Source organism: Aythya marila (assembly GCF_965140915.1).
Source record: "Aythya marila genome assembly, chromosome: 3".
In the NCBI taxonomy this organism is placed as follows: domain Eukaryota; kingdom Metazoa; phylum Chordata; class Aves; order Anseriformes; family Anatidae; genus Aythya; species Aythya marila.
This window is the reverse complement of record NC_139044.1, coordinates 118,184,173-118,207,337: the sequence shown is the minus strand read 5'-3', so window position 1 is coordinate 118,207,337 and position 23,165 is coordinate 118,184,173. Positions and strand designations below refer to the sequence as shown.

At 57.5% G+C, this 23,165-nt stretch overlaps 3 protein-coding genes across 7 annotated transcripts in view; 1 reads left to right on the top strand and 2 right to left on the bottom strand.

The window, feature by feature from the left end:
* Positions 1–7: 7 nt before the first annotated feature.
* CENPO (centromere protein O) lies at positions 8–4,994 on the bottom strand. Its single transcript, XM_082757024.1, has 7 exons — positions 4,980–4,994; positions 3,712–3,897; positions 3,040–3,209; positions 2,558–2,669; positions 1,677–1,936; positions 983–1,154; positions 8–159 (listed from the first exon to the last, which is right to left on the bottom strand). The coding sequence occupies exons 2-7, from the start codon at positions 3,782–3,784 to the stop codon at positions 11–13; spliced, it is 936 nt and encodes a 311-aa protein (XP_082613150.1). The 5' UTR covers positions 3,785–3,897; positions 4,980–4,994; the 3' UTR covers positions 8–10.
* Positions 4,995–5,138: 144 nt separating this feature from the next.
* PTRHD1 (peptidyl-tRNA hydrolase domain containing 1) lies at positions 5,139–6,596 on the top strand. Its single transcript, XM_082756853.1, has 2 exons — positions 5,139–5,349; positions 6,231–6,596. Exons 1-2 carry the CDS (start codon positions 5,146–5,148, stop codon positions 6,399–6,401), a joined length of 375 nt encoding a protein of 124 aa, XP_082612979.1. The 5' UTR covers positions 5,139–5,145; the 3' UTR covers positions 6,402–6,596.
* Positions 6,597–8,905: 2,309 nt separating this feature from the next.
* The window catches only part of NCOA1 (nuclear receptor coactivator 1), a 150,403-nt gene continuing 136,143 nt past the window's right edge, over positions 8,906–23,165 (bottom strand). For 2 of the 5 annotated variants that reach the window (XM_082756848.1, XM_082756849.1), the window contains exons 14-22: positions 21,800–21,926; positions 17,769–17,937; positions 15,099–15,416; positions 14,864–14,965; positions 13,555–13,954; positions 12,406–12,580; positions 11,316–11,499; positions 10,531–10,620; positions 8,906–9,317 (exon numbers count right to left, since the gene is read on the bottom strand). In XM_082756848.1, the coding sequence (XP_082612974.1) occupies positions 9,129–9,317; positions 10,531–10,620; positions 11,316–11,499; positions 12,406–12,580; positions 13,555–13,954; positions 14,864–14,965; positions 15,099–15,416; positions 17,769–17,937; positions 21,800–21,926 (1,754 nt within the window). In that variant the 3' untranslated portion in view covers positions 8,906–9,128. Of the gene's footprint in view, positions 9,318–9,410; positions 9,468–10,530; positions 10,621–11,315; positions 11,500–12,405; positions 12,581–13,554; positions 13,955–14,863; positions 14,966–15,098; positions 15,417–17,768; positions 17,938–21,799; positions 21,927–23,165 lie in introns of all 5 variants that reach the window. The other 3 variants (XM_082756851.1, XM_082756852.1, XM_082756850.1) reach the window with 3 other exon arrangements.

Here is a 23,165-nt window from a genome sequence, read left to right as displayed (position 1 = left end):
GGGAGGAGAGCTACTGGGGAGAACCTGGGGGACTTATCAGTGCTTGGTCCTGGGTTTCTTCAGCTTTGCTGAACGAGTCGAAGGCTTTGTGCAGGGCCAGGCGGCGAAACGTCTCCGAGTGAGCTGCTGCCATCTCTGCCAGCTCCGCGGGAGCGTTGGCTGGAGGGCAGAAGGAGGTGGGGAGAAGAGATTTACCAGCACGGAACTATTTGTTTCTCCTTCTCCCCCTGTCCCGAGGGAGTTTTTACTCTCCCGTGCCGGTTTTCCTTCTTGTAACCTTTCTCTCTCCTTCCTCACCCTTCGTGTCCTGCATTTCCAAGGGATTCGGGAGCACCACAACCACCCTGCGGCTTTCCCAGCTCAGAAAACACCAAAATTTGTGGGCAAGGGCAGAGCTTCACCTGTAAGGGGACGGCTTCTGTGGGCAAAGCAGAGGAGGAACTGCTGATATCCTCCTCCAGCCCAGCTGCAGCTGGGTTCAGCTCACACAGGGAGGCCTCAGACCACGGCTGGTGGCAGAAGGAGATTTTAAAATCGAGCTGCAACGCTTGGAGCTCCATCTAGCTGCACGCTGGTCCACGCATCTTGCAGCTGAGCCAGCCAGAAGGGGCAGATGAGTGGAAAACTGCAGGTCGGGGGCAGGACAAGCTGCATTTTGCAGCACTGCTGACACCTTAAAAGGGGTCATAAACCTCACTCCTGCCTCTCTCCGTGCCGAGGGTGCAATGGGGGCAGTTACAGCCCAGCTGAACAACTCGACAGCAGGCCTCAGCACCTACATAACCCCCATTAACCATTTCTCTAATTACACCGAGAGGAATTCCTGATGCTGAAGAGATCCCGTCCTATTCCCCCATCCCACAGCAAGCTCTTTCCTTGTGCAGAAAAATGAAAACTTGCTCCTTTTTGTCCCCCAGACTGAGCTAGGAGGAATCCCCAGCCATTTCAGAGCTGCCCCAGACCCCCTGCCCGGCCCACTTACGCGTGCACGAAACGATGGCTTCGGTGGGGAGGCTGCAGCAGGGATCTGAGTAAAGCAGCTTGGCGCTGAACAGAAAGCTCCCGCTGTGGCCTGAGACGTTGTAGTGGAAGACCAGCAAGTTACACAGGGAGTTCCTCTGCAAGGTCCCTTCCAGGCGGTCTGAAAAACGCTCCTGAAAGGACAAAGACAACTTCTGGACACGGAGCTAGGACAGGAGCCCGTCGGCGTAGGGCTGGGAGCTCCCCAGGCACAGATCCCCCACCCTCTGCGCCGTGCCCACCCGCCCCGGGGTGGCTGCAAAGGCAGCAAAACCCCACGAGGGCAAGATTTCAACAAACACTGCTCATCCACACCTCGCAGCCACGTTCCCCTGAGGCCTTTTCCAAGAGCTTAGGGACCTCGGAGGGGGGAGGCAGCTCGCCTTGCGCTCGGCAGCAAGTTTTAAATGAGCCACAAGACCCGAATATAAATAAAAATAAATATAAAGAGCAGCGAAAAATAAATAAGTATGAATACCAGCGAAGCAGGCAGCAGTTTGTAGCCACACGGCTGCTCGTTAAGCTCTGAAAACCCGAGCTGTGAGCGCTGTGTGTAAAAAAAACCTGCCTAGATCCCCCCCAGCACTTCAGAGGGGCACGGACTCGTAATATTTGGTACAAAAAAGGCAAAAGGACAAGTTACAGCCCCCTGGTACCTGCAACTGGTCCGCCTGGTACCTCCGGCCGGCGTAAGCATTGAGGTGGTCGGAGAGGACAGCCAGAAAGCGCCTGATGTCCGTCTGCAGGTGCTTCCTGGCAAGCTGCTCCAGGGGGATGAAGGTGGGCACGGAGTGGCGTTGGATCTGCACCTCGGGCTTGGTGAGGACGTCCAGGTAGTAGGAGTGCAGGTAGGTGCCCTCGTAAGCAGTGCTGATGCAGAAGCACACGCCCCGCTTGGTCAGCTTCCCGCTGATCCCTTTTGGGGGGTCCAGAGAGAGGGATTTGAACTCGGTGCTACCAAAACTCGGCACCAGGAGGAACTTTTGTGGGGGCAGCACAGAGTGCAGGAGGGGGCCGTACCCCCAGGGAGGTCCCTGGGATGACCGAGGGCTTGCAAGAGGTCAGGGATGTAAAAAACAGCAATTTTTTATAAAGGACCTTCAATAAATTCAAGCTCAAGGTAGTTTAAATTCCCAAAAACTGGGTTATGCTGCTACTTCCAAACAGTCTTGGCTTCCAGGGAGAAGAGGCTGCTCCCAGGGCAGGAAAGCAGCATCTCACTGCCCCAAAAAGAGTGGCAGGAGTGCTCAGGGGCTAAACCCACTTGTACAATGCAAGGAACCATCCCCACACCGTCCCTCTAAGGACCAGAACACAGAGCAAAGGTAAATTGCATTGGAAACAACAAGAAAATTAATCAAAAGTTCAGGAACTGATGAAAATAAGGTGCTGGGTTAGCACCACGCACCAACTGGCTGGGTAACTACCTCCTTCCCAAAGGTTTTGCTAGGACTCAGGCGGTCACACGTTTTCCAAAAGCTGAACTCACACCCCAAAAGCACAGCCAGCAGGACACACACAAACCTGGAGACCTTACCTGTGAGGTAGAAGAGCTGCAGCAGGTCCTTCATGCTTCGAATCTTCCACTCCAAGACAGCCCGAGCGCTGGGCTGCTCTTTATCCGTCTCGACACCTTCTTTCTCCAGAAGCTGCAAAAAAAAACAGAAAAAAAAACACAGAAGATGAGAGGGGGCAGAAGGCAGCGGCACCGAACTTGTCGCCTGCAGGGAATGCAGCCAGGCTGCGGAGAAATAACCCAGTTCTGGGAAAAGCGAGGCAGCCTTTCGAGGGGAAAAGGGGGAAAAAAGAGTTCAGAAATAGCCCCACAGCCTCCAAGCAAGTAGACCCAGCAGTCCTGGATGACACCGCGCTGAAAACAAGGGGCAGCAGGACTGAACGTGGCTTGAAAAGGGAAAATAAAAAGCAGCAGTTGACTCTAAATTAATAATTTTAGTAAATCCATGCTACAGGAGCAGGACGGAGCCCTCTGCCAGGTCTCTGCAGCAAGCCCTTTCTCACCCCCTTTTGCTGCAGCTCCAGTTTCGCCCGCAGCTCGTCCCTCTGGGCTCTCAGCTCCTGCACCCTGGCCTTCAGCCCAGCCAGCTTCTGCTCTTGCTGCTCCTTTTCTTCTTGCTTCAGGGCCGACTCGCGAGCCTGCGCCTCCAGCCTCTCCAGGTGAGCCAACACCCCTGCAAGAAGAGCACAACAGGCTCAAAAACCCAGCTATGGCTATCAACTGCCTGCAAACGTTACCCAAACCGAAGTGGTTCCAGTACAGATGCTCAAAAAAATCATTCACAGCAACTTTTCAAAGGGGAATGGGGCAGGCAAACATCTCCTGAAGGGGCTTTGGGGAATTTAAATAGAAAGACTGAATGCCAGCAGGCAACAAGCACCTGGGGGTCCCCAAACGAGTTAGCTGATGTCCTGAGAAGCAGAGTAAAATATCAAATGGATCAAACAAACAGCCCTGACCCTAAAAGATCTGCAACCTCCCGTTTTATTCCTAACCCAGAGCAGCAGAGGGGCTTTGTCTGATGTCCCCGTACCCTAAATTTGCCCTGAAACACAGCGTGGTGGGGCGAGGCAGGGCATAAAGTCCTCATCTCAAGCACTTTATGGCGTGCTCCTGGGCGAGGGCACACTTTGAGGGACAGCATACTCACTCCACCCCCCACAGCAGCAGCTCACCATCCTCTGAGTTTGATTTCCCTTTCTCCATCTCCATCCAAGACTTGGGTAAGAGTGGGAACGCAGACGTCATCCCTCCTTCTTCCCAGGAGGCGGCTTCCTCACGGGGCCTCTTCTTCCTCACGCTGCCGAGAAGTCCTGGGGCTGGTCGGGCTCCGAAACTGGGGCACGAGGATGTCCTGGGGGCTGAAAGGGCCCGTTAGAAGCCATCCTGCTTCCCAACCCCATAAGGAACCCTCCTGTGAGTGCAGGCAGGGACAAGATTCGACACCCCAAGCCCAGGGGGGTGACAGGGACCCCTCGGGTCGTCCCCAGATGGTGGGGACACTTGGGGACCCCATGAAGGGGGACCGAGGGAGAGCAGGGCACCACACGTGCCTGGGGAACCCTGTTAAGGGGTTAATGGGATGAGGGGGAGCTGGGCAGCTTGGGGCCACCAAATTTGGGGGGAGGGTACACATCCAAGGGTTGGGAGGGGAATGGGGGGGATGTGGGGGTCAGGGGGACGCAGGACAGCCTGGAGACCCCCAGTGATGGGGATGTGGGGGTCAAGGGCATATAGGGTATCCCAGGGACACCCCCCAAAAGGGGGCTAGGGGTGTCAGGGGGACACGAGGTGGCCCAGGGACCCCCATCAAGGGGTTTGGGAGTGTCAGGGGGACAAAGGGTGGCCTGGGGACCCCAACTGATGGGGATATGGGGGTCAGGGGGACATGGGGCAACCTGGGAACACCCCCAAGGGATTTGGGGGGTGGTCAGGAGGACACAGGGCAGCACAGGGACCCCCATTGAGGGGATTTGGGGGGGTCAGGGGGACACAGGGTGGCCAGGGGACACCCCCTGAAAGGTTTCTGGGGGGTCTGAGGGACATGGGACAATCCAGGGACACCCATTAAGGGGTTTGGGGGGGCTCAGGAGGACAAAGGGGAGCCCAAGGGGTTTGGGGGGCAGCTCAGGGACCCCCATTGAGGGGATTTGGGGGGGGGCAGGGGGTCACGGGGCAGCTCCCTGAGGGGATTTGGGGGGGGGCAGGGGGCGGCCTGGGGGTGCCCCCAAGACGTTTGGGGGGCTCAGGGGGACACGGGGCGGCCCGAGGACCCCCAGCGATGGGGAAATAGGGGTCAGGGGCAACCAAGTGACACCCCCTCGAGGCGTTTTGGGGGATTTTAGGGGGATTTTAGTGGGATTTTTGGGGGTTTTAGGAGGTTAAAGGGACCCCCCCGCGCCCCCTCCCCCCCGCGCCCCCTCCCCCCCCCTTTCCCTCTCACCCCGCTCAAACTCCGCGCTCCGACCCCACCGGAACTACGTCACCCCCCTTCCCCTTTTTGCCGTACAACAAAATGGCGGCGCCCTCTCCTCTCCACCCCCAGCACGCGCCGCCATGCTCCCCCCCCCCCCTTCCTTCTATGAGCCTGCGCGCTGCCGTACAACAACATGGCGGCGCCCGGAGCGGCGGGGGCGGCGGCGCTGGTGCAGTACGTGGTGCTGCGGGGCGACCTGGCCCGTTCGTGGCCGCTGGGCGCGGTGGTGGCCCAGGCCTGCCACGCCGTCCTGGCGGCCGCCCACGCTCACGGCGGCCACCCGGACACCGGCGCCTACCTGGAGCAGGGCGGCGCCATGAGGACGGTGGTGCTGGAGGTGCGCGGGGCATGCCGGGAAAGGGGCGCCCGCCGCGCTGAGGGGGAGCCGCGGCCGCCATTTTGAGGCGGTGCCTGGGGGACCCCCGCACCCCTCGGCACCGCTCCCTGGGGACCCCCCCCGACCCCAAAACTCGGTCCTCGGGGACCCTCAGGGACCCCCCAACCCCAGGCTCAATCCTGGGGGACCCCCAGGGACCCCCCGACCCCCAGGCTCGGTCCTCGTCCCCCCCCAGGCTCCCCTCAGCAGTGCTGGGTCGGTGGGCGTGGGGGGGGCAGAGGGGTTTGTGGTAGCCCGATGAGGAGTTTTGGGGAAAAAAAAGGGGTGTTTTGGGGGTTTAGTGGTTGTGTGGGTTCCAAACTTGCTGTTGGTGGTGGTCACTGTGGTAACATAAGGGAAAAAATGGGGGTGTGGGGCACAAATCCTGTGAGGAGAGGCTGAGGGGGGTGGGGGTGCTTGGTTTGGAGCAGAGGAGGCTGAGGGGAGGCCTCGTTGCTCCCTACAAACACCTGAAAGGAAGGGGCAGGGAGCTGGGGTCGGCCTCTGCTCCCAGGTAACCAGTGATAGGAGCAGAGGGAATGGCCTCAAGTTGTGCCAGGGGAGGTTCAGGTGGGAAATGAGGAGACATTTCTGCTCAGAAAGAGCAGTCAGGCGTTGGGACGGGTTGCCCAGGGAGGTGGGGGAGTCACCGTCCCTGGGGGCGCTCAAGGAGAGGTTGGACGTGGTGCTTGGGGACAGGGTTTGGTGGTGACAGTGGTGGTAGGGGGTGGTTGGACCAGGTGATTTGGATGATTTCCAACCTTAACGATTCAATATTTCTCTGTGGCTCTTACAGGCATCTTTCACCCCAAATTTCACTGCAATTTTTTTCTTTTCCCCAGGCTCCGGATGAGGCCGCCCTGACGGTGCTGGCAGAGACCCTGAAGCAGCACAGCATCGACCACGAAGTGTGGACTGAACAGCCCGAGAACGTTCCCACCTGCCTGGCGCTCAGGCCCTACCCAAAGGACCAAGTCCACCAGCACCTGAAGAAGTTCAAATTGCTGAAGTGATCCCTGCTCCAGCTCTGGATGGCTGTGGGCAGCTCTCCTCCTGAATCAGAGCTTAGTTTGCCCCCCGACAGGCTCCAGGAGGAAAGCTGCTGTCTCGGGAGCGCTGCAAACGCTCATCAGCCTTGTGGGATAACGGTTAAAAAGTGTAAAACTCATTAGTGGAGAGGATTAAATATTTGTTTGTGCAGAATGTGACTCTGTTACATGGGTCTGCTCTGTCTGTGTGCTTGTAGATCTTTACCATGCCAGAGCAGGCAGCATTTTAGTGTCTGCCACACCTGGAAATGTCTCTGGTGTGTGTTAGGAGTGACTATTTTCACGATTAGATCATGTTTTTTTCTGATTTTCAGCTTGAATTTTGCCTCATCCCTCCTGTTCTGCCCTTTATGCAGCAGGTACGGTGCTGCTGTCCCTGCTGTTCAGTTCTGTGGTTGTTTTAATTCTCCCTGTTCTCACTCAGGGGACCCAAACCTGCCTGAAAATCCACAAACTCCCGCTCCCAGCCACCCTTCAGGGTCAGATTAACCCGGGGCAGCGTTAGGTAGGGCTGTGATGGGTTCTCTGCCTTCCTCACAGTGCCCTAAGCTTTGTGCAGCCCCCCGAATTTATTTCTGTCTGGTTTTTCACAGCGCCTGAGCTCCTGAAGCCGTGACAAAACCCTGCTGGGAGCCGTGCGAACAGCAGACGGCAGCATCGGCCCGCGAGCCGGGATCTCTGCAGCTCTCAGCCCGCTGATTTCTGCCTCGTTTATGCCCGTTTTTGAAAGCAGCTCACCGTCCTGTGAGTTTGATTTCCCCCTCTTGTTAAAAAAATAATAAAAAAAAACAACAAATAAATAAAGCGCTGCCGGCTGGAAGTGCCCCTGACCCGCAGCTCCCTGGCTGGGTCACGCTGCTCGCACCGCATCAATTCCTGCCCGCGCAGCCCCCAAAATCTCCCCGCTGGCCCAGCGCTGAGGAACCAACCCCTGGTGGGTGTGAGGAGGGCGCCCCGAGCCGTTTCTTTTGGGGTTTTCAGAAAAAAATGAGCAGTTTTCGCCCGCCCCACCCAGCTTCAGTAGCACTAACCCATAAAAAGCACAGGACAAAGACCCCCAGCACCTTCCTCTTCCTCACCCACCGCCTCCAGCCCCCAGCAGGAGCACGGCAGCCACCCACCAGCCCCAGCTAAGCACCCCAAAACGCTCGGGCACCCCAAAACCCCAAAATTCCCCATCCCCCCCAAGCCACCGGGGCTGCGGCACCGCTCCGGGTCGCCCCTCCACACAGAAACAACGAAACGTTAAGCTGGCAACTCGGGTTCTTTTTCTTTTTTTTTTTTTTTTTTTTCATTATTTGTCATCTTTTAACTCTTGCAAATGTCAATCAACAAAGCTACACATTTTTTTGTTTGTTTGTTTTCCACACACCAGCGCGATTTTAGAGAGAGAGAGGGAAAAAACAAAACAAAACAAAACAAAAAAAAACCCACGGCCCCCCCCGCTCCCGTAAAAGTCAGCAGTGAATATTAAAAGCGACCCCCGGCTAAAAGAGAAGGAAACAAATTTATACAGAGCTCAGAGCTATTTACAGTGACAGGCTTGAGGGGGGAAAAAAAATAATAAAAATAAAAATAAGCTGTATCTCCCAACAGAGACTTCAATTATTATTATTATTTTATTATTATTATTTTAAATAGTTTAAGCTACCTCAGCTGTTAAACACAATCAAAGCAGAAAGAACCGACTGCTTAATTTTATTTAATATTTAATCAGAAAATTTTATCTACAATAATTGACAGACCCCTCCCCCCCCCCCAAGTCCTTCCCCCTAAAAATTATTGCAGTTTTTTCCCCAAACTGTTCTTTTTTTGTCTTTTTTTTTGTCTTTTTTTTTTTTTTTTACTTTTTCCTGTTGTAATATACACGTCCTGGCCTCTGTTCGCTAGGAGGCCTTTAAACCGGCATAAAACATGGAAAAAATGGTGGGTCAAAATACTCTGTTTTTTTTTTTTTTTTTTCTTTAAAACCGACAAACTCACGATTGCTAGAAAAAGCTGATTGTACGCACAAGCGGGCTGGGGCAGAGGGGAGAGGTTTTTTTTTTTTGTTTAAGCATGAATAAAAACGGCCTTTCTCGCAGAAGTCCAGCGTCGACCCCTTCCGTGCCCCACACTGAGACGTGATCAGTGACAGATCCAGCTGAAACTGAGCTTGCTCTTCCTCCTCCTCCTCCTCTTCCTCCTCCTTTTTTTTTTTTTTCTCCTTTTTCGCCTCCTCCTCCTCCTCCCGACGCAGTCCTCCAGCTGCCTTCTCCCTCTCCCCTCCCCGCCTCCCCGAGAAACCTTCGGCCAGATTAAGAAGCCAGCAACTGATTACAAAAATAAGAATCATCTGTAATTTTGGCTCAAGAAACCGACTGTCCCGCCTCGTCGCTTCGCCAACATCCAACGCTTTTTTTTTTTCTTTTTTTTTTAAAAAAAAAAAGGAAAGAAAAAAAAAAAAAAGGGAAAAAAAATACCCCCCCCTCCCCCCAAAAAAAAAAAAAACAAACCAAACCAAACCCCCTTTTGGCTCCAAACACTACGAGCTGCAGAATGGCTGCGGTTTGAGATATCAAAAATCTCAGAAAAATAGATAATATATATATATTTATATCTCTCTGTACGTCTCAATTATTATTTTTTTTTGTGTGTTTTTTTTGTGTTTTTTTTTTTTTTTTTTCGATTTCACATTCCTCGAAAAGCGGGTTATTCAGTCAGTAGCTGCTGAAGAAGGCTCTTCTGCTGGCCCTGCGGGGGCGGCGGCACCGCGGCGGCGGCGGCGGCGGCGGCAGCGGTTTTCGGGGCGCCCAGGGGAGCCGGCGGGTTGAGGTAGGGGTCTCCTACCAGATTCACTGTACACTGCACGTCGGCAAACACCTGAACCTGCTGTACCTGCTGGGACACAAAAGACAAGAGGGGGGGTTTTAGCGGGGACGGGGCAGGGGCCCGGAGGCGACGGACTGGGTACTACGTGAAGTGGAAACTCACTAGAGACTTCCTCTAGTCTGGAGCCACCACAGAGAAGAACTCTTCTGTCTTCTTGTCCTACAAAAAGAAAACCGCTGCACTCATTCGGCTCAAGGGCTCTGGCGAGGTTCACGGCGCTCGTTTATTTTTTTTAAAAAAAAAAAAAAGGGATAAAAATAACCAAAAAATGTTTTTTTTTAAAAAAATAATAATTAAAAAAAAAAAAAAAGCCAGGCTGGCATCCCCTGGGCACTGGGGAGCTGGCGGTGCGGGAAGGCAGCGGCGTGGTCCGGAGCGGCTGCTTGATGAAATTAAGAGAGGCGACGGCGGCGGCGGCGGCGGTGGCGTGGGTCCCTGGGGGCTCTGCAAACCAACGCCGCGCGGACGGGGAGGGGGGAGAGCGAGGAGGGGGGAAGTTTTGGGGAAGAAGGCGCTGAATCGGCTGGTCCCGGCGTGAAAGGCAAAAAGCCCGCGAGGCAACGGCGGCGGCGCTCGCTTTGGGCGCGCCTCGCGGCCTCCCCGCTGGACGGACGGACGGATGGATGGAGGGACGGACAGACACCGTCCCGCAGCCTCCCTCTCTCCCTCTGTCCCTTTTCCCCTTCCAAATCCCCTCGTTCTGCCCCAGATCAGCGCCGGCGGCACCGCGGCGACAGCTGAGAGCGGTGGGCACCTCCCCGGGCACCCTGCGGCGGCGCCGGGCAGCGGGGCCGGCTCCTTCCAACCCAAAATCGGCTCCTTCCAACCCAAAACTGGAGCTGAGGATTGAAATCCTCCCTCGCCCTGGGGCTGCTCTCGGAGCCGGGCTGAATTCCTGCTCCTCCTGCCCCCTGCAGTTGTTTTCCCAGCTCGGGTGCAGCGTTTCTGCTCCTCTGCACTAGCAGGAAAATTTTAAAAGCGCTCTGAGCGGCGCGGCGAGCTGGGGTTTGATGAGGCTGGCGAGCAGAGCAGGATTTCTGAGGTCCCCAAGCGCCAGCAGCGGCAGGGACGGAGCCAACCCCGTGAGCCAGAGCTGGCCACGGCCAAAATTTTGCCCGGTGCCGAGCGCGGCACCACGGCACGGCCGGGATGGTTGAGTTTTGGGGAGCACGGCCAACTCCTCTCTCTGTACCTGAGATGTGCTTAGCAGTTTCTTACTGACCTGCGCCCCGTCTGCTTCTGTTTTCAAAAGGTCAGTGGAGGAAAGCTGGTTGCAGTAAAGGCCCGCGGGTCTCAGCGCCGGGTCATTTACCTGCGGGAAGCAAAAAAAAAAAAAAAGGCTCAGCGAGGGCTCCTGGAGGTCCCCTGAGCCACTCGTCACCCTCTCGAGCCGAGCCTGGGTGGATTTGGGGAGGGGGAGCCCACGCGTGGGGTGGTGCCGGCGTCCTCCTGGCACCCGGAGCGGGTTTGGGAGCTTTTTGCCTCTCTCCCCACCTCCTGCACCTTTGCCTGGAGCTGCTGCCAGCTCTGGGAACGTCTCCAGGGAGCGTGAAATGTCACAAGAGGGGGAAAAGCCAGCGGCTCGGACCCCGGGGAGGCTGCAAGGCCTGGCAGCGGCGCTCCCACCCAAACCCAGAGCAGCAAAAAGGAGCTTCGGTGGCACCGAGACGAAGCCCAGCACCTAAAACACCCGGAGACATCTCAGGGTGGCTGGGAAGGGCACAGCCACGCTGCTGGTGGCAGCATCCTGGCCTTAAACAGCCAAGGAGCAGCAGGTTTTCCACGCCAGCCTCTCAAGTTTGGGTGCAGACACTGGGAAATTTGCTAAAAAGCACCCAAACACCTCCCCAAATTGCTCTAAACAGGCTGGGGGTGCTCTGCCCTGGCTTAGGGCACTTAAGCCAGGCTTTGGCACGGGGGCAGGAACCACGGGAACCTAACACGGCTTTGGGGGAAAAGAAATCACCCGGGGAAGGCGTTTGGGGGCAGGGGAGAGGCGGCACTGACCTGCTCCGAGCACATGGAGTTCATCCCGGGCATCTGCAGCGAGTTCATCTGCATCTGGCCCGCCATGGGGTTGATGTTCTGGACGTTGGTGTTCCCTCCCGCCATGGAGACGGTGATGCTCATGTTGTTGTACATCCCCTGCTGCGCCGGGGCCGGCTGCGTCTGCCCGGTTTGGCTGAAGACGCTGGGAGGGAGAGGAGGGAAAAGGGTTAGTAGGGTGGTGGTGGTGGCGGTGGGAGGATGTTCTCTGCCTGTTCGGGGTGGGATGAAGACCCCGGAGGCAGCACTGGGTGTGCGTGAAGCTGGGGGTGGTGTGGGATTTGGGGAGAGGGGGAAAACTTTGCTCCTGCAGCCTCCTCGCTTTCTTCCCTGCACAAAAAACCATCCTTTGGTCCATCCAGGTCCTTGGGATGGAGGGAGGGAGGGACACGGTGGCATTAGAGGGGCTGCAAACACCCAAGGGATGCCCTGGAAGGTTGGGGAGCACGGTGGAAACATCAGCCCCCTGCTCCTGCTGCAGCACGGGGCTGCTCAGCGTGACCTGGTGGGGCAGGAGAGACACCGGGGGATAGGGGGGACCACGAGGGGCAGCCTGGAGGAAATACAAAGCCCTACAAAGTCCTTCTGACCCCAAGCTCTCACTGCTGCCTGAGCAGGAGAGGTTAGCTGAGCTGTGCCCAGATCCAAAGCAACACCTTTTGGTTTGTTTCTTTTTCCCGTTTCTGGCGATTTGAAGCTCAAACCTGACTCGCACACAAAACCAGGCAGCAGATGTGATGATTTCACCCCCCCAAGTCAGAGCTGGATGCGTTGGTTTAAGAGGCACCAGCACGGGCCACAGTGGCACTGCCACACACGGCTCCTTTTATTGCCACATTTCCTAAATCCCCCTGCTTTCGTGGCACGTAATGAAGCCACAATTCAAAACCCCAAATTTGCTCCGTGCCTCGCCCGACGCCTGCTCGCTCCGCGGGCTTCTGGCCACCCCGAGCCTGGGCGCGCAGCCCCCGGCTCACGGGGGTAGGAACCCAAAAAAAAAAACAAAAAAACACCTTAAAAATCCCTCCCCACCCCATCCCCGCCACCTTACTTGCTGTTGCCCATGGCTCCTTGCTGCCAGCTCTTCATGTCGGGGGACTGATAGCCCGGGGTCGGCGGCGCCGGCTGCAGCATGGGGCTCTGCGACGGGGGGAGCTGCGGCGACATCAGGGGGCTGCTGGGGCTGAGCGAGGGGGCGAAGGCGGGCTCGTTTTGCTGCCCCATGCCTGGGGAAGGACAGAAGGCATCAGGCAGGGGGGTGGTGGGATGCTGGCGGTGCCCCCCTGCCCGCCCCCGTTTCCTCCTCCTCCTCCCCGTGCAGCTGCAGGAGGATCAGCTGCGAGTTTCGGGTCCGGGCTCTCTGGGTTTCGTTTCCAGCAGCTGCCACGTAAATATTTCAGGGCTGAGCGGGCGGGGAACCCCCTTCCCCAAGTGGTTTCCATCGGCTGCTGGCCCTATTTCGTACCACACCTGGATGGGAAACGGCCGGGGCAGCGATAAGGTCGTGGCTAAGGGGGTCCTGCACGGCTGCTGCGCCCTGGGGTGGCCGTTTCCTCCTCGCTGAGACCCCAAAAAGGACGTGGAGACCTTCAAGCACTCAACCTAGCGTGCCCTCCTACTCGATCTCAAGGATTTCATGAGAGCTCTGTGCCCACGAGAGATGCAGGAGCTGTTTGCAGCTCCTTTAGGGTGTCTTGGCAAGGATTTGGTCTGATCCCGAGCCTAAGTGTTTAGGGGAGTGCTTTTCAGGGGAGTGCTTTGTGGTTTGAGTTTGGTGGGAAGAGTAAAAACAACAAAAAAAAAAAAAAATTGATTTTTTTGGCCAAATGATGCGTTTTTTTTTGGAGATTCAACCAGAAAAGGTTTAGTAGAGGTGTGCAGAAAGGGCAGCGAGACGTGGCGTGAGATGGCAGCAGCGGAGCCCACGGTGCCGCAGCATCCCCCGAGGTCACCGCTGTGCCCTCCGCCTCTCTCCCCGCGCCACTTTCCGAGGAGAGCAGACAAAACCCAGGGCACAACCGCACGCAGAACCCAATCCTTGCGATATTTGGCTAAACCTGGCTTTTCTGGGAGCATTTCCGTGTTCCTCCTGCCCCTAGGGGCACACCTCCGGCGCGCCGCGCCTCCCCGCACCCTCGCCACCCCTTCCACCTACACCGAGAGGGGCTCGGGGCGGGGGGCCCCCTCCGGCCTCACCTACCTGAACCCGAATACTGAAAGATGTTCTGCTGCATCTGCGGGGTCATCCCGGCGCCGAACTGCCCGCCGACGCCGCCCATCATCCCCCTGTTGACCATGGCGCCGCGGTTCGCCAGCGCGGCCTCGGGGCTGGACGCCAGCTGCGAGAAGGGGCTGGTGGAGGTGGGGGGGTTCCCGGGGCTCGTACCGTAGTTGGGGGGATAAGGGAACTGCTGCGGGGGGGCTTGGGGAAGCCGGGCGGCCCCCATCTGCACCGGGAGGCCGGCCGAAGGGGGGAGGTTGTTGCCGAAGCTCTGCTGTCTCATCAGGAGGGCTCGCTGCTGCATCAGCTGCCGCTGCCGGTGCTGCTGGCTGTAGAGCTCGCGTTGGCGCTGGGCCAGCATCTGGGCGTTGAGGGGGGGCTGTAGGAGGGGAAGGAGATGCCCAAATTAGCCCCCAAATGGCTGGCAACAACCCCCCGGCCATCCCCTTCCCCCTTAGGTTTGGGGTGTCCGTCCTCATTTAGCGAGGGGAAGCTGGAGAAGAAGAGGGGAGCAGCCCCAGGGGGCTGTAAATCCGCTGGGTTGTGCGGATCAGAGGCAGGGCAGAGTCATCCCACTATCATTTAGTTCCTTTTATCCGAGGGATGCAGCAAAAAGCCCTTTTTGTGCCTAAAACCCTCTTCTCGGGCTCCCAGCGAGGGCAGCTTGCGTGCCCACGCTCGGGATCTCCGCCCTCCAGCTCTCGGCTGCGTGCTGCTCCCAAAATCCTCCCCCGAGACTTCCCTCCGTGCTGGGCTTTTTCCCCACAGGGCTGATCCAGATGTGCTCGCATCCCTCACCCTCAAAAACCTCAGCACAACCAGCGAGAGCTCGACAAAGCCATCGGCTGCGACGGAAACTGCCGGGTGCCCTCGTCTGATATTCCCCAGGGAAATCCAGAGGCTTCTCGGAGACGTGGAGTGAAGTTACCCGAACTCAGCCATGCTTCCCAACCCCTCCAGGCGTTTCACCCGCTTCATTCGGAGCGAAACAAGAACTTTAGGGCCTGGGGATTTGTAGGATCATTATGAAGATCCACCGGAGATGCTGGTATTTAAAGGACGCCGTCTATTTCCCGGAGACCCTTCTCAATTAACCGCGTTGGCACTAGGTGGTGACGAGGTATTTATACCTCACCCAGGTGGAGGGGATGGAATAAAGGGAAATAAACCACAGCAGCTCCTCGGCAGCCAGGTTTTGGCACGCTGGGTGGTTTTTCTGCCCGTAGCAGAGGGGATGGGGGCACCCTGAGCTCCCGGGGACCGTGTCCTTGTGCCGTGTCCCCCTTACCTGGGGTGTCATCTGCTGCTGCATGCCCGCCCGCATGTTGATGCCCACCGGCGAGCTGGCCGCAAACTGGTTGAGGATCGCCTGCCGGTTCTGGTGGATCAGCTGGAGGGGGAGAAACGGAATAAGAAAAGTCAGGAGAGCAGCCAAAAATACAGATGTCACACCAACGTCGGGAGCCGCCCACCCTCCGGGCTCCCTAAATCCCCTCGTGGCCACCGGGGGAGGTTTTTTTTACCTGCTGCTGGCCCTGCAGCCGCTGCTGCAGCTGAAGCCGCAGCTGGTTGGGGGCGGTGGGGGGCCGGCTGAGCGTCTGCCGGGGCTGCATGGCCCCCATGGTGGTGGGAAAAGCCCCGCGGGGCGGGGGCACCTGCACGGGCATGGGGCCGAAGGACGGTTTCTGGCGGACCATGGCGGGGAAGGCGGCGGGGAGGTTGGCGGTGGGCGAGGCGGAGGAGTAAGGCTGGGGGTAGAGGCCGGGTTTCTGCTCCATCAGGAGCTGCGGGGTGGCTTGCTGGGGTTGGAACCGCTCCGTCAGGGCTTCCAGCCCGCCGCCCTGGGGGAGGAAAAAGAGAGAGGAGAAAATGAAATAAAATAATGTCAAATAAAATAAAATAAAATAAAAGCCGTACGGTGGAGACCGGATGAGCTCGAGCCCGGCGCGCTGGAGGAGAGGGTGGAAAGGTGCTCGCCGTGCCACCCGACCCCTCACGCTGTCCAAATTGACCCTCAAAGCTCTGCACTCGTGGTTTTCTCTCTGTAAATTATTTAATTTGAAAGAAATTGCTGCGGTGCTGCGCGTTGCAGCCCCATCCCTCGGCTGGGTGTAGGGGATGGCCCCAGCCAAGCGCCCTAAAAGATGCTGCTCTGCCCGGGCAGGCTGCCGCAGGGCTAGTGCTACCCCAAGGGCTGCCCCAAATGCCCGCTCCCCAGGGCTCTGCAAACCTCAGAGGGATGGGAGGGATTTAATTCGTCTTGCTTTGGAGCAGAGACCCCATAAAAGGCTTTTCGGGTGGGCTCAGGGCCCAAACAGCATCGCACCCCGCTCGGAGATTGACCTGAGCACGGGAAATTTTTTGGTTTTCTCTCCCTCCCAGAAATTCAGATGGAATTTGCATGGTTCGAGGACGGGGTTTCAGGTCCTAAAACAGCAGCCCCAAAGCCAGGCTTGCCGAAACGAGCCTTTTTCACTCTTTCCTCCCCAAAATCCCCAGCTTGCGGCCGCCTCCTGATTAAATGGGGCGCAGACACCTCCGGCACCTCCTCTCACCACGTCTCCAATAACAAGGAGATGTTGGGGGGACCGGGCACAGGAGGGGGCTCAGGAAAGGTGAGAGAAGCCACCCGTGTCCCGGGACGTGGCAAATTGTCCCCGGGGCCACCGTGTGCCTGCCCGTGGGTGCCAGCACCGCTCTGCCGGAGCCCAGCCCGCGGCTCGAGGCAGCTGCGCTTGGCCCTCAGAGCCAGCCTGAAATATTTGGGCCTAAAAAACAAAAAAATTGAAGTCGGAGTAGATCCCCGAGCTGTCCCCGGGTGGATGTGAACTCCCACCTGCCACCAGCATCTCCTGGAGGGGAGCTATCAGCGCGTTTTCTTCCTGCACAATGATGCCACCGCTTCTCTGAACGGGTACCGAAAGGAAATATTGCATGCAGCTACTTCAAATATTTCTGAGGTTCACCCAAAGCCGTGGAAAAAGCCCAAGGTTCGCATTAATGAAATGATCCCTGGACGGGAGCAAAACCGGGGCCGGTTCCAAACATGAGACAATCCTCCCAGCCAGGTGCTCCTCGGCCGGGGGATGTTTGGGGACATCTCAAATCCAGCCCCGTGCAAACACCCAGCTTTGGCAAGAACATCTCTGGTAGGACCAGAGGGGCCGAACTCCCTACCCCTGAGTGCATTTGTAGGGAAAAAAAAAAGGCACTTGTTGATTTCGGATGCGTGGTGTGAGAAAAGAGACCTGGTTTTGGAAGGCAAATAAATGCTTGGCTCGGGAATCATTGGTGGGTCCCCCAGGTCCCTCAGGAAAAGGGGACGTGCCACCTCCTGGGATGTCCTTGAGCTTCAGCAGTGGAGGAGGAGGCCCAGAGCACCAGGAGGGATCTGCTCGCAGAGGGTTTCTTTTTTAGGGCACAGGTTGGGGCGGTTGTTTTGGAGAAAGCGCGCGTGCGAGCACGACGCGGCGTGGAAAAAGAGCCCGCTCTACGAAAAACCCCGAGCCATCCGTCCCATCTTCCACCTCCCTTGCTGTTCTTCCTACAGGCGGGCTTCCCCCTGCGCCGTGCCCTATTTTTGAGGAAAATCTTGCTCCTTCAGACGCCAACGCCTGCGACAGGGGCCACGGCACCGTCCCAAAACGCCGCCGGCGACAGCGCGGCAAAACCGGCGTCGGTTCCTGCGGTTAAATCCGAGGCAGAGGGGCAGCTGCAGTGTAAGCCAATCTCGGCCGCAGGGTTTCATACCAGCCAGGCCATTAGATATATTATTAGGCAGCGCAATTAAGGCCGAAGGAATCTCTTGCCTGTCGGGGGGGCGGACTCCAGCTGGAAGGCTCCTCCGAATCATCCCCCGAGCGCGGCGGGGAAGGGGGACGGCCCCGCCAGCTCTCCCCACACACCCCGACACATGAGCCGTGCGGGGATGGCAGCCTTCAGGCTGGCTTTTCTCACGGGGGGGGACTCTGTTTTTAAAAAAAATAAAGCCCAGAACAGGCTATTGGGTTTCACGGGGCTGCTTTCCAACGTTTCCAGCGGAATGGCAGCGGATCGGGTGTCCTCTCCCGATCTGATGTTCCCGCTCACATCTGGCCTCCCGTTGGCAGATGCTGGAAATCCTCCTTCGCCCTCATGTTGGCCCCTCTCCGCCCTGCCCCAGCGGCCCCAACCCCTTTTTCTCCCCCTTCTACCTGCACCAGTTTGTCGATGCCAAGGGCTCGGTCCAGCTCGGCCAGCTCCGTCTCGTCTTTGCCGCTCAGGAAGGAGACGAGCTGCTCGAGCAGGGCTTTCTCGTCGTTGCGGCCCTCCGGCGTGGTGGGAGGACACAGGAGCTCGTCCAGCTGCGAGGTGATGCAGGGGCTGCGGGGACAAGAAGCCAAAGGGGACACGTCAACGTTGGCCAAGAGGTGACGGGGCTGAGCCCTGCCAAACCCGAGCGGCGCTGAGCCCCCCCGGGGCACGGGGTTCGCTCCGCCGGGTGCTGCTGGCTTCCCACCCCGCACAGCACCAAATCCTCCGAGGAACGAAGCCAGGACGGGGTTTTTGGGGGGGTTCTGGAGTGCAACTTTGCGCTTTTTGCTCCGCGGGAGCTTTGGGCAGGGCAAAAAAAAACCTTGTGCAGGCACGAAAACGGGGAGGCTGGGGAGGCGCTGGGACAGCTGGGAGCGAAGCAGCTGAAGGCGAAGGGAACCTTTCAGCTGCAAAAAAAAATAATAATAAAATAAAAATAAAAATAAATAACATCTCTGACAGGCTCGCTGGATATTCTTTGGGAATAAGATTAATATGTAATGAGAGACATTCCAATGACGTGACTAATTGGAGCCGATCGGATTCGCCGGGGCTGACACAATGAAGGGAGCCGTGGCACATCACGCTCGCGGAGAGGCACAAAAGGAGAGGGCTCGAACATGCCAGCGGTTCCCAAGCAGCAGACATGTTGATCCTTTTAGCTCCAGATGAGGACCAGATGTACAGTAAGGAACTGGAGCCAACCTGACCGAGAGCGCTGCCGCCAACACACGCAGCTTAAGCCGGGGGGAAAGAAAATACTCGGAGCTGGGATTTCTGAAATCGCAGAGAGGGAGGCAGGGAGGTGAAAAGTGGGGCTCGTGCCCTGCAGCCGAGGTCCCTGCCGGGTGCTGCTCCGTGTCAAACCGAGCCCCGAAGCCCCAAGGCCCAAGAACGCAGCTCGGTGCCCGAACGCATCGCTCCTGCAGAGAAAAGGGGAGGACAAACTTGTTTTCTCCACGTTAACAGGCTAAATTCGGGTTGGCGACATCTCTTCGGCCCATGCTAGAGCTCTGCACAGATGGCAGATGGTTTGTAAAGAAATCACGGGATGCCACAACTTGTAGGGAGCAAATAAACCTCCGAGAGGTCCTGCTCTGCAGCCCAACCCCACGGCAGCGCCCTCTCCTCCAGCACCAGGCTCGGTGGGCTTCAGGTGCCCCCCAGGCAGGTGACCAAAGTCCTTTTTGTTTCGTGCTTCGAGGTTTTTTATCCACCTGGCTTCTTTTTTTCAGGGTGAAAATCTGATTCTGCACCCACCGTGGGGCGCCCGACTCGTCCGCGCAGCTCAGCCCCGTGCTGAGGAATTGGGCTGCTCGGCAAACGCTGCCTGAGGTCCCCGAAAACACCTCCCGTGGCACGAACGCTGCTCTAAAAGGTCTCCTGCCTCCTGCACGTGCCCTGGCCACCTCGGGAGGATGAGAGGAGTGCGTGAGAGCAGCCTGGAGAGACCTGGACGTGGTTCAAGGAGCCTTGGAGCCGCTCCACGGCGCAACTGCCCCGCTTCCACCGGCGACACGGGCGCAGCAGAGGGGATGTGGTTGTCCTGCCTGCTCGAGAAGCGAAGATCCGGAGGATTTGGGGAACGGGAGAGCTTGGAGAGGAGGCTCCCCGTGGCCAGGCAGGAGATTTGGGCACCAGCAGCTTGCTGAACAAGGCTCCAGCTGAGACGGAGCTCGCCGCTGGAAAAACTCCACACCCCAAGGCGAAATCTCTGCTGGTAGCACCATGAAGGGAGGCAATTTTCGCCCCTTGAGCCCTGACGGGGCCACTTGAAGAGAAAACGAGGAGGCCAGCAGAGAGCTGGCAGCCTGGGGGACACACACACACACATGTGGCAGCTTTGTCACAACTTAAATTCATTTCCCAACCCTGTAAAATCTGCTTGCTCTGGCTGGGGTCTCCTCCCGGGACCCAGCAGCTGCTTGGACCGTGGGCACCTCTCAGCTGGAGCCCAAGTGAAGTTCGTTAGCGAATATTTATTAGTGTAACACCTCTGGTGCATGTCGTTAGTGCAAAACTCAGCCAGGAGGCTTTTCCTTGGGGGCGCCTCTGCCCCCAGCTCGAGCCCAGGCTGGGTTTTTGCAGCTCACGCCGCGAGATGGGAGCGTGCAGATCGCAGCCAGGTCCCCCTGGAGACGTAATTCGGGGAGGGACGGGGGCTCAGCACCACAACCAGCCCTCTCCACCTCCCGTCCTGCTGTCAGATCGTGGTCCCAGTTTGTGTCCTGGCTTTACTGGTGGCTCCCACCACGCTGGGAGCTCGGTTTTGCTGCTGGGGGCTTTTCAGCACAGACCTGACGGAGCCATAAAAAGCCCCACCGGGCATCAACCAGCCCTACAAGCATCTCTTTGCTTGCTTTCTACCCTCTCAGGGTTGAGAAAAGCAAACAGGAACTTGCAAAACACCAGCAAAGCACCTTTTGGTGCCATCCAAACCACTCTGCACACCCAGGGACCGTGCAAGATCTGCTGCCCCTGCACCTTGCCAGAGGTGTGACCTTACCGTGCCCGTCCCGAGCCCTTGACAGCAGCCTGGGCCCTGCTCTTTGACTCAATTCGTAATCCTGCTGCTGCTGCTCGAGCCAGGAGAAAATCCAGCTCCCTTCCTCGCAGCTGTGCTGGCTTGGGGAGAAACAAATGACTCCAGCACGGCTGCCTGACTCAGTGCTTGGAGCGCGAGGCTGCTGAGTAAGGGAAGGTCATTTGTGCCCGATCGGGCAAGTAGAGCAGCGTTTTCGGGAGCTTTTAGGGAGCTTAAAACCAAGGTTGATCCTCGTAACCGCTCTGCCCTTCGTCAGATCTGCCCCGTGGATCTCGAGCTGGTGACGAAGTGATGGCAGCACCAGGGTTTAAAAGGGGAGCTGCTTCCTCGCAGCAAGGGCTGGGGCTGATGGAAACGCTGCTCCTCAATTAAACGGGGATTTATTTGCTCTCCCATCTCATTCCAGCAAGGAGAAGCCGAGCTGTTCGAGCAGAACTTCAGCAGAGCTCACTCAGGCGACCCTCTCCTTGGGCTGAATGATGAGGTTTTCGAAATTCATCCGGATTTAGCCCCTAGAAGAAGATTTTTGGCTCCTGCCTTGCTTAAAGGCAGCTCTGACACGCGTCCTCTTCGTGGCTGGAACTTCGTGGCTCATCTGCTTAATTAGCAGAGCAAGTTTTGCCTCTCCACAAACCACGGATGGGTTTGGGCAAGAGGATCCTCGCCTTCTAAAGTGCTGCTGCCAGTGCTGAGGGCTTGGAGAGCACCTCGAGGTGCCCCCTGAGAGGCAGGGCAGCAAGCACGGAGCTCCATCAGCAGGGCTCCCCACCCTACTGGCCTCTTGTCCCCAAAATAACCGACCTACAGCACCCTCCTGACCTCCTGGCCCCAAAATAACCGACCTACAGCACCCTCCTGGCCTCCCGTCCCCAAATAACTGACCTGCAGTGTCCTGCAACCATTCCTACCAAGGAGTGAGGCTGCACATTGGGCAGATGATGACCCCAAAAGGTGGTCAGAGGTCTGCAGGGGGTTGTTCGACCCCTGTAATTATTTCAGCTGAAGCCAAGCACGTGGGAACGCAAAGCCAGGTGAAACCACAAAACCATCCCGTGGCTCTCCAGGTGCCACCGCTGACCCCAGCAAGGAAGGATGCTGGAGAATGTTAACCCAGAGTGGCCGGTGGGGACTTGCAGCGTGGATATTTGGGATTATCTGGGTCCAGACAGCGTGGATGTCTCACCGTCTGTGCCTGCTGACACGGGTATCCCATGAGAAAAAAGAGATCCTGCACCTCCCCAGCCCCAGCACCTCCCAGCCTGTGCTTGCTGGGTTTCCAGACCCTCATCAAAGCCAGGGCACGTCCCAATTATTGATCCCAGCTATCCCCAGAGCATCCCAGTGTCCTGCCAGAGCTCAGGAAGCCCCCCGAGGCGCGGTACTTACTCATCGGGTTTACTCAGAGCGCCTCGATTCATGGGTGCCATGCTGCTCTCCGTCCACGGGAGCTGCTCCCCCATGCCCGGCTGTCCAAACTGGTGATCTGGCACCCCCATCTCCAGCTCAGACATTCCTGGGGGGAGAAGAAGGGGTTGGGGAGGGTTAGGGTTAGGGGTAGGGTGCCGGGGAGGGCTCGGGCACGGCTGGAGGGGGGCGCAGAGAGATGCTGTCCGTGCTCGGACCTGCTGGGGTGAAAATGCTGGCGAGGTGAGGTCCTGCAGGGACTGAGCACCACACTGCTGAGCACCCCGTCCCACCCCAGCACCCCAAACTCAGCTTTGGGACTACGAAAATTGATGCAGCTCACGTCTGCTGATTGCACTGTGACGGGTCAGGGACGACACGGGGGCTTTATCGTTTCGCCGGCACGGAAAAAATGATAAAAGAGGGGAAAAGAGGGCTTAGGGCTTTAAAAGGAGTGACAGGAGCTGTCAGGAAGCAGAGACACGAAGTCACACGGCTTGGGTAATGCATGACAAGACCCCAAAGCATCGTGCTTTGGGGCAGGAGTCCCCTGTCAGAGCTCCTACAGCTGCCAGCCGGGGATTTGTGATGGTCTCTGCTGAGAGGGTGAGCACCCACGCAGCTGCTGGGCACGCACCAGACCCCTAAGACCCTGCCCAGCTCTGGAAATGTTCACCCCATCCAAGTTTCTCTTTTCAGAACATTTCCAGCAAGGTTTTCATAATCTAGTCCAAGCCAGAGGGCTCATTCCTGAAGGCCGGTGGTTGCTATCGGGGATTTGGGGTGAAGCAGCCCACACCCACCGGCATCTTCTGACTCTATTTTGGAGAAAAGTGAATTTGTGCAGGGCAAGGAGCCAACGCAATTAGATTAAATTCAGCAGAACTTGGAGCCCGAGCCCGGGACAGGGAGATTTATGCAGCTGGAGACCTGACATCATCCCCTTCGAAATAGGAATTGGGACTGAGGATCAAACGGCGTCCTGGCTCAGCTGGCCACGGAGCTCCACGCAGATGGAAACGGGGGAAAAATCCAGTTCTGGAATATGCCACAGGTGGCCAAGCCTATGCCAAAAGCCCCGAATTTGGCAAGGTGGCACCGGCAGAGCTTCCCCAAAGGAATGGGAGAGAAACCCCGAGCCCAGCCTGGTCCGGGCAGGGGCCGAGCCTGGGCTGGGGGCTTTATTTCCAAAACCAAGAGCCCCGAGCCCGCTCTCTGGGCTGGAAACGTGGAGAGCTCCATCCGGCACGGCGGCGCTCCTTTACTTCTCCAAATGTCTTAAAAAAAAGCCTTAAGGTTGCTTGGCAACAGGCAGCTAAAAGCAGTGGCAGCAGCAGCTCCAGCGGGG